This window comes from Buceros rhinoceros, unplaced genomic scaffold (assembly GCF_000710305.1).
Source record: "Buceros rhinoceros silvestris isolate BGI_N320 unplaced genomic scaffold, ASM71030v1 scaffold11101, whole genome shotgun sequence".
Taxonomy (NCBI): Eukaryota; Metazoa; Chordata; class Aves; order Bucerotiformes; family Bucerotidae; genus Buceros; species Buceros rhinoceros.
The window spans coordinates 31,076-41,045 of NW_010392627.1; the positions used below are offsets into that span (position 1 = coordinate 31,076).

The window sequence follows — 9,970 nt, forward strand, 5'->3', positions numbered from 1 at the left end:
AGCAGGAATTCTTAACAGTGAGAATGTGAAGGTGTAGAAACAAGCTCATTTGCAAATTTCAAGAGAATATAGTTTCTGCTTAAATGAGGTTGCTCTTCCAGTGAGGTAACTAGCCAATTGCTTGCGACCAGCACTGTTTGATTCAGTAATTGGCTTAAAATAATCCTAAAGTACAGGCTTCTAGTAAAAGGACAGTCTTTCCCAGATATTGCTTTGTCTTGCATCTAAATACCTTGTATTTGATACAAATCAGCATCTTGATCCTGCTGGAAACTCTCTTTATGCTGTTAGACTGAATTTTCAGACTGATCAAGGGTGGGGGGTTGGAGTTGGGCCATTCCATTTTAGACTTGTTTATGCTGCCATGGATCACCATGCTTGTGGTCAGTTCTGTTCTGACTAAATTATTAGCTTGACTAAATTATTAGCAGACTAAATTATTAGCTTGGCTTCATGTCGTAGGTGGGTACCTAGCTGTGTTTCAGGGTTTTTTCAGACTTCAGTTTAAAGCTGTTTTGCTTTCTATAAATATGTGCTTAATGGAAACTTGACTCTTTCTTTCTTCAGTTCTGAATTACAGTTCTTCCATCAAGAACATAAATTTGAGTAATTCAACAGAAGACATCAAGAAACGGAGATGGATTTTTTGTCGTATAGGCAGGTTTCTTGTAGTGCAAGAAGATAAGTTTTAATTAATCCACCTATAATAAAGCCTGTGCTTACAGTCCAGTTATGGATCATCATCCAAATGTAGAAGTTTGTTATAGTGTAGTGGGGTGAGAACATGAGTTACTGTTACTAGCCTCAGTAACAGTGCTGTTAACAGTAAGCGTAGGACAGTTAAGAGTTTGTGGAAGTACATAATGTTATATACAAAGCAGTAGTATCTTCATTTTTGGACTATCTATATAACAGTCTGTTAAAATTTGTAAGGTATTCTTAATGAATCGAAGTTTCATTTCACCAGTTTTACATGCACATTAGCATTATGTGTGAGGTATGCTACTTCCTTGTTTAAAGACTTAAGTCCACAACAGAGTAGGCAGTGAAGTGTAGCAACTTCATCCCTATACAAAGAAAACAAAACCAATAAAATTAAACCCAACCCCAAATAGTCAAAACCAACAAAAAACTGAAAACAAAACTGAAACAACTAAAACCAACCACTTTTTCATCACAGAAACCATGAAAGCCAGCTGTTTTCCTGACTGGATGGCTTCTCTTGAAGTGCTGCTTTTTTCTCTCTTAACAGCATTTCTCAGAGGAGGCATACTGCAAATACTGGAATTAGCACCTGAAAGCTTTAATTAAATCAGATTTAGCTTTCTGCCAGTGTATTTTGATAAAGGTGGTTCTGATATGGTACTTACCCTTCTGAAACCCAGTCTTCTATTAAGTTTCTGATTCCAGAAACAATTATACTATTATCAGAAGTCATGTCCTATTCATAGAAAATAGTCCTAGAAGAGAGGTAGAGGGTTCATTTCATCAATCCTTCTTCCTCAAAGCAGGATAATTTCTATCTGCACTGTTCCTAACACATTTGTCTAACTTACTCATAAAATAAAACTTGCAATGATGGAGCTCTTACAAGATCTCCAAGGTAATCCATTCCAGTGCTTAGTTATTCTTACCGTTATAACTTTACAATGTTTCTTTTAATAGCCCTTGCTACGTCATCTGTAGCCAGTGCTTAATACTTTCTCTTTTTAATAGATTTTACAGGTTTGAGGACTGTTACCGTGTCTCTGTCAGCCATCTCCCAAACACTGGCAACTTAAACATTTTACTCTGATCTTCTTTTATCCAAACCGTATTTGTCTTTTTCTTAAATAACAGGAAAGATGAAAACCCTTAACTTCTGTTGCTCAATTACTCCATTATCCAAAGTTGCACAGCAATTAGCACCAGTATCTATATAACACTTGCAATCACTGACATAATAACCAAATACACTTTTGTTTTTAGGTGAAAAATTTAGAGAACTAATGGATAAGTTCCTGAGGGTTAACTTCAGTAAAGGCTGCCCACCCTTGTTTACCACATTGAAATCTTTATATTACAATCCAGAAAAGGTAAAATTTAGTGTTTATTTGGTTTTAATGAAGTCTTCTATATTGAATTTCTAATAGTGTAACTGTTTAAGTTGATTTTCCTATAACTTATTAGTAATTGTTGCTAAACTTTTTTCTTAATGTGCTATTTTGTCACGTGAATGATTATTTGATGCCTAATATGTCTGAAACATCACTTCTGTAGACAGTTGATGTCAAAAAGCTTGAAATTGTTGGTGCAGAATACTCTGAAATCCTTGAAAAATCAGAGATAAACAATAACCTTATTTTTGTGTACTTTGAATGCAAGTGTGTCAGGATTCTTTCAACTTATGGTTTATGATGTCACCAGAAGTCCTGATTTTAAAATATTCTACATACATTTCTGAAATGCATGAATACCTTAGTATTTACTAAAAAGGCTTGTTTCCTGTTTCAGTCTTCAGCTGAAACTTCAGTGTTTAATTTTTGTACCTCCAAACTCTGATGGTTTTAGCAAAATTGTCACATTAGAACTGTTGTTTCAAATGTAGTTCTCAATTCCAAGCTTGTCAGTAGGTATAGTAAAAAAAATTCAAACTAATGTTACTAAAATGTGTAGAAAATAAAGGCCAGTGTATTCAAACACTACTGTCTTTGCTACAAGCAATAAAATTCTGTGTGTTCTAATCTATTCATGTCTAGGTAAGAGGAGGTTTTTGTGACTGGAAAAACACTAAATACATGATGCAGCTTTTCAACCAGCAGTGGATATTTCTGTAGTTGGACTAAAATTATTCCTTTAAGAGTTTCTTTGCTAGTTGTCCAAGCATGAAATTTCCAATACACTTCTGTTTGGAAAATGTTATCTGAACTGTCTTGATGATTGACATGAATTTTAGTAAATTTTAGTAGTATGTGTAGAACAAGCTTTTCTACAGTGCCTGTTGCTAATGCATAATTTTCAATGTAAACTTACAAAACTGGATTGAAATTTTTAAAGTTATGATACGCTATCTAGACAGAAGTACAGTCAGCACTGTGAGAGTTTTACCCTGCTGTTTGAAGTATGGTATCTAGAAGCTTAAAGATAAATTCATTTGGCATGTGAAAAGATTTTTAGCACTTAAGTGTTTTTGGCACGATGGGCAAAAAACCCCCTTAAAAATTAGGAATACCACGCTTCGGGGTAGACTTATCCAGAAAGGTGCCTTGTTGCTTGTTATCTTAATTGTATAAAATCAGTGCTGCTTGGAACACCTTAATCCTTAAAAGTAATTAAAATTCAAGAGCCTCACAGTTTCCAAATATGCTTTGACTTGTTTGTGCTGCTAACTTCTGCAAAAGCATTTTCCTCTTCTTTCTTGTCCTTTTTCCAAGACTTTGTCACATTTTGCTTGGCTGGGTTTTCATGTAACTGTAGTGTAACAGAAGGGTCTTTGAAACTCAGAGAAACTTTAATTTTAGTCTCTGACGGTTAATTTTAGAATTGCTGGCATTTAGGGGGGCAGAACATCATGGCAAATTAACATGTGCTACAATTTTGGGGGGAAAATACTGCATTTGGGTATCTAACTTAACTAAGTTGATGCTTAATACTAGCTTCTCTCATAAATTATTGGTATATTTTGACTGAAAAGAGAAGGAATTGTAGTCGGGATCATGTTACACCTACTAGAAAATACCTAGCTAATTACTGTATTCTGTACAACTTGGGAATGAGCAGTTCCCCATTTGTTTATTTGGAAACAGGTGTAATTGGTATAGTCAACCATAGTTACATTTTGAAGTGGTATAGATACGAGGATTTTATGAAAGAATGGGTATTTAAGCCTAGGAAGTTCGTTCTTTCTAGAATTCCAGATAGGTTCAGGATTTTTCATCAAGTATAACTTTGGGAGAAAGGTGAACTAAGCAAGAATTGTATTAATACAAGTTTTATATTTGCATGTACTTAACTCAGTTATAAAATATTGCAGCTCTACTATTTTATGTAGGAAAGGAAAATGTGAGTTACTTAATGCAATACCTGCAAGAATACAGAGGAATAGTGATGAAAAAATACATCTTTACTTGCTTGACAAAGATGAGTATTGTATTTCTCAGTATCATTTAACATTTTGGTGTTAAGAATACCTTTTCAGTCTGAGTGGGGAGACCAAAAGCTAATGTAAAGAGTAGCTGATTCTCAAGGAAAAATACTGATGTCTTTCCTCTGTTTAGAGAGGAGCAAGGTGGGGTGAGGTGGGAAGGTGATGTATAGAAGACAAGTGTTTGTCACGTGTTCAGGAAAATGTTGTTTGTTATCCAGTTGCTGTAAGTTAGTACTTCATAGTGAATGTTTTAAATAAAAATTGCTGGCATATTTTGACTTAGATATTCTGGTCTTTGAACACTAGGTAACTGTTCTGAGTGAAATTTACCTTCAGGTGCAGAGTTGCAAAGCTCCGGATCAAAGTGAAGGCTCAGGGAGGTTTTATAAACTCTTTAGAACTTATATTGCTAAGAAAGACTCAAAATACCAAGGTCATAGATTGGAAATTGTGCTATGTGTTCCAATATAGACACGGTGATAAAGATCTAAACCAGATTTGCTGTTCTTGTGGAAGTAGCATCAGAAAGTAAGGTGGGAAAAATTCTGATTTTTGGTCTGTTTAAGGTGTTAAAGTTCAGCTCTGTTTTATGGTGGCCAACTGATGATCAGCTAGCAGTGTTTTAGTGCATTAGCATTGACTTGATCAAAGATCCTTTAAGGAATTAAGAAGTTTAAAAGGTAAATTGCTCAACAAATGAGCAATCAAATACACTGGAGAAATTTTTAAATTACAAGTTGGTGAAACATTTTAACTTTTTTCTTTCAGCTACACTCTTGAGAATTGTGTGACAAAATCCTCCTCTGGTACTATTTTTACACAATTGTTGCACTCTTCAGGAAGACTAGAAGTGTGTGTGATTGAATTTCTAGTTTTGTTGTTTGAAATCTTAGACATGACTAGAGATCAATACAGGATTCTGAAGACAGAAGATAGTATTTTCATTAACATTTCTAGGTATAGGAAAAAACATAGAATTATCTTTGCATAGCTTGTCATAAAGGGTATATTGTGCCTCTGTACGTTCTTGCTTTCAGATAATTTTCAGTGTATTTGATTAAATCAAAGTGTAGTTCTAGCATGATGAGCATAGGTTTTGACAAAATAAATGTGGTATGACTGTCATCCAATAAAGATGGCTGCAGTAGTTATGCTTAGCTTTATTTGGGGGGGTGGGGTGGGGAATAGCTGAATTATTTTAGGCAGGTGCATGTTCAGTCTTCAGAAACTTTTGGTTGGTTGGTTGTCTTCCAAATTCTCTGGAATATGTTTTTAACAGTCAAGAAATGAATGATACCTAAGTTCCGGATTCAGGCATGTGAATTTAGGTCAGTGGACAGAGAGAGCTGTTCAGCTCACAACCATATGTGGTTTCCTACATAGGATCAGCTGAACAGCTATTAAAACTCTTTTTGACTGTGCTAGGCAGATCCGATAGATCAGTTTTGATTGTAGAGGGAGCACAGGCATCTATATTATGGTTATCTAAGACCAGATGTCTGCACCTGAAGGTGCCTCCTGTGTGTCCCATCTCTTTCACTGGAGCATGTGGGGAACTGTTCATACTTGTTCCTAAAGAATCTGTTATACAAGTACTTTGTATCTGTGAAACTAGCATTGAGCAAGCTTTACCAGTTGCTTCTAGGAAGAATTAATGAATGTTCCACCAAAAAATCAAAAATGAAACAGCTGAAGTGCTAACTGGGTGGAGGGATACCACTTTTTCAGCTACCTAATTGGAATTTTATGTGCTTGTGTAAGTGGAGAAAGGTGTGGAAGTACAACTGTTTCTTTATCACTTCACTAAAGTATATGTGTTGCTTCGGAAAAGGAGGACAGATGTTTTTAATCTTCCTTCACATTTAAAGTAGAACTGTTGTTTAAGATCATTTGGGTCAAGTCACAGAAGGGTACCATAACAGGGAAAGACATCATAGTACAATAATGTAAAGCTATTTAATGAAAAAATGTTCAGGTTATTGATGGAACCAAAGACATGCAGATCTGAAATCTCTTCAGTAAAGAAAGATGACATATAACTTTGTTGCTTTTTAGCATTCTCAAACTTCTTTTGAAGTAAAATCTTCCCCGATAAATAAGTCTTTAATGAGTTAAAGTATACTTTATATCATGCAATCTGTCTTCCCTAAAATTCTGAAGCAGAATAAGATCATATGTGTTGGCTTTGTTCTGTTTGCAATATGCAGAGGTTTATATTTGACTACACAACTGGGTTGTAAAGGAAGCTGTTCACGGTTTGACACTCAGTTGCTTGAGGACATAACAGTCCTTTGGTGAAACCTGATAAAAGCAGGTTAGCTGGATGTCTCAGTGTTTGTTACCTTCTAGGAGTTAACCCACTGAGATGCGAGATAATTATGCTTCAGAGGTAGTTAAAGACTTTAAAATAACTCTGGAAGTTAATGGGGAGGGGGATAAAGTGTTAAACTTGCTTAGCAGTAAATTAGCTGTTTCAGATTACCCTTGAAATAACCACTGTATGTAGTGAAGAAATTTGCTGTCTACCTTCTCTTCATTATATATGAACCTCCTAGGGAATATAATCTGGGGCTTTTTAAATGTGAAAAGTCTTGGTCATGATGAAGTAAGAGTGTTTACATAAGAGAAAGCTTTCTACAAATGTAGAAAGTACTGTTCCAGTGAGAGGAAAGAAGAAGAAATGGCTGTTCTGATCAAGAGCTGAGACCTTCCTATACAGTTACTAGTGTTAAGGAACAGACCTGTGCATTCTGAGCTCATTGTTTTTCTCAATTGATCTTGCAGTGTCTTGTAAGGACAGTGCAGTTGACTGTGTCAGTTAGCTAGCTTCTGGGTTGCTACACAAGCTAGCAGACTCTTAGATATGATTAGGAGGAACTCTTCTCTTATGGAACAAATGCAGGGAAATAACTTTTACATCTAGCAAAACAGTCACAAGCAAAATGCAAAAGCCATGTATCTCTTCAGAAAACTAAGTTCACTGACTTCCCTGCACGAATTGTTGCTATAGCTATGAATGTTGGATTGAGTTGATAATTTCATTAGTGTGTATTATGGAGCATGATTTTACCAAAGTAAAACTTGATGGTTTTGCTGTTTCCTGTCAAATAGAAAATTCAGTCTTGGGAAGGACATGCTTTAATCTACGTTAATCAAATTTTAATTAGTCATCTACATTAATGTATGGCTGTTAAATTAAAGGAAGAAGCTAAGATGGGGGAAACGTAAGTATAGACTTGAAGTGTTTCTATAATTTGAATGTTGTTTCATGTATTAAAACACCAGCAACTTCTGGATCTCCAAGAATATCTGATTTTAGAATAGCTTTTAGAATACAGAACTGTTACAGACATTGCAGTAAACACATGGTGCCTTGACTGTGAATTCAGTCACCTTCTCAGCAGCCTGTGCCTGTTTGTATTTCTCTTGAAACGTGCCCTTGATTCTGGCTGTTTTTCAAGACACCAAGAGGGAACCCTGTGAATGTCCTACTATTCTGCACAACTGAGTTCATTCTGTGTCTGTTCATTTCTTGGGACTTTGCCCTCCCCCACCCCAACTTTGTTTGGATAATTTCTATCAGAAAATGGAAGAATTCTGGAGGAAGAGTTACCTGGAAAGGGAAGGTATTCTGTGCTAAACACCATCATGGTGATGTTTATGCTAAATCTGCAGATTAAACTGTACCCTTCATGCATTAAATCTATGCCTTTAACTGGCAGATACAGCAGCTGTCTTCTGGGAGGAAGAAGTGTCCCAAGCAGGTGCTTAGTAGGTCTTTCCTTCTCCTCAATCTGCATCTTCCCAAATACACTAGCACCGAAACAAACATTGGATGTGGTGGTACTTTTATGTCAATCTTCTAGGTATCAGCAACTCCTTATAGGATACTAGTTAGATCAGGAGGTGCTAAGTAAGAACATTTAAATAAATTGGATGTACATGTGCCCATTGGACCTGATGGCATGCATACACAACTGCTGAGGAAGCTGGGCAATGTCACTGCATTGTCACTCAGTTTTTGAAAGGTCATCATTAGGATGGAGTTTCCTGAGGACTAGAGGAAAGCAAATGTCACTCCCGTTTAAGAACTGCAGAAAGGAGGATCTGAGGACCTATGGGCCAGTCAGCTTCAGCTCAAGCTTTGTGAAGCTGATGAAGCCTGGAAATGGAAACCATTACCAAACACACAAAGGACAAGGTGTGGATTGGGGTAGATAGGATGGTTTATGAAGGGCAAGTCACGCCTGACTGATTTGACAGCTATGACACAACGACTGCCTCGGTGGACAAGGGGAGAGCAGTTGATTCTACTTGCTTTAGCGAGGCTTTTGATGCTGTCTGCTGTACCACAGACAAACCGAAGTACAGCTTAGACAGTAAGGTGGACTGAAACCAGCGGAACTGTCAGACTCAGTGTTGTGATCAGCAGCATGATGTCCAACTAGGCCGTTGACACTGAGGCCAGTAGTATGAAATGTCTTCATAAATGACTTGGTTGGATGGAGCAGAGTGTACCTCTCCAAAACCTTGCAGATGATAGAAGCTGGGAGGAGTGTCTGATGCACAAGAGGGTTGTGCTGTCCTTCAGAGGCCTTGATAGGCTGGAGAAATGAGCTGAAAGGAAGTTTATCAAAGGGTAATAACCAGGTCCCACACCTTAGGAGGAATAACCCCTGTTCTAGTATAGGGTGGGAACTGACCAGCTGGAAAGCAGCTTTGCAGAAAAGAACCTGGTGGTTCTGGTAGACAGCAAACTGAACATGAGCCAGCAATGTACCCTGCAGCAAAGAAGGTTTGACAGTATCTTGGGCTGCATTAGTAAAAACATCACTGTGAGGTCAAGGGAGATGATCCTTTCTTTTCTCAGCCCTGGTGAGACACATGTGCAGTGGTCCAGGGGAGCCCAGAACTAAACCCACAAGAGCCACATGGACATACTGGAAAGAGTCCAGCAAAAGGCCATGAAGTTGTGGAAGCTGGAGTGTTTGGCATATGAGTACAGACTAAGAGCTAAGATTGTTTAGCCTAGGATTGTTTAGTTGTGAGATCCTACATGTTTAAATATCTAAAGGCAAAATTGGAAAGACAGCCAGGTGCTTCTCAGTGGTGCCCAGTGCTCAGATGAAGTATTACATGCACAAATACCAAGATATTTGAGCAAAAAGACACTTGTCATGAGGGTTGTCACACATGAGAACAGGTTGTTCAGAGAGGTAGTGGAGTTGTCATCCTTCTAGATGCTAAAAATGTGACTGAATATGGTTGGGAGTAATCCACTTCAGCTGACCCTGTTTTGTAAAGGGGGTGTGCACTAACCACTCTTAATGATTCTGTGTTAGTATCTTCTTAATGGGTTTCACCTTCATGTCTAGGATCAGCTTGTAGTTGTTGACTTGCTAGTCTGCAACTAGTACTTCTGTACTGGGGCAACTGCAGTTTATGCAAGTATGGCAGCACTAGGATCCTATAGGAAACAATGCAGAAAGGCACAATAAAGATTGTCACGTATATGCCTATATATGCGAGTGCATATATACATGGGCATTGAAATCCCCAATCTGGATACTGTGATTTGGAATCTTTAGCTGTGATTATTTTCTATTCTTTTGCCAGCATAGCCCTCCTAATCAGTTCTTGGAATTTCTTGCATCACCTTTCTCAAACCATTCACAAAGGGGAAAACCAGGCACTTGCCACAGAATCTTCCTTTTAGAAGTTACAGAATCATCTGGTTTGGAAGAGACCTTTAACATTCACCCTGCACTGCCAGGGTCCCTAAACCATATTCCTCAGCACCACATCTACATGGCTTTTAAATACTTCCAGGGATGGGGACTCCTC

General features: G+C 37.5%; 1 protein-coding gene across 1 annotated transcript in view; it reads left to right on the forward strand.

The window, feature by feature from the left end:
- NAA16 (N(alpha)-acetyltransferase 16, NatA auxiliary subunit) overlaps nucleotides 1-9,970 on the forward strand; it is a 57,000-nt gene that overhangs the window by 19,569 nt on the left and 27,461 nt on the right. Inside the window, exon 8 of the mRNA XM_010144567.1 lies at nucleotides 1,969-2,075. Within this exon, the coding sequence (XP_010142869.1) occupies nucleotides 1,969-2,075 (107 nt within the window). The remainder of the gene's footprint in view (nucleotides 1-1,968; nucleotides 2,076-9,970) is intronic.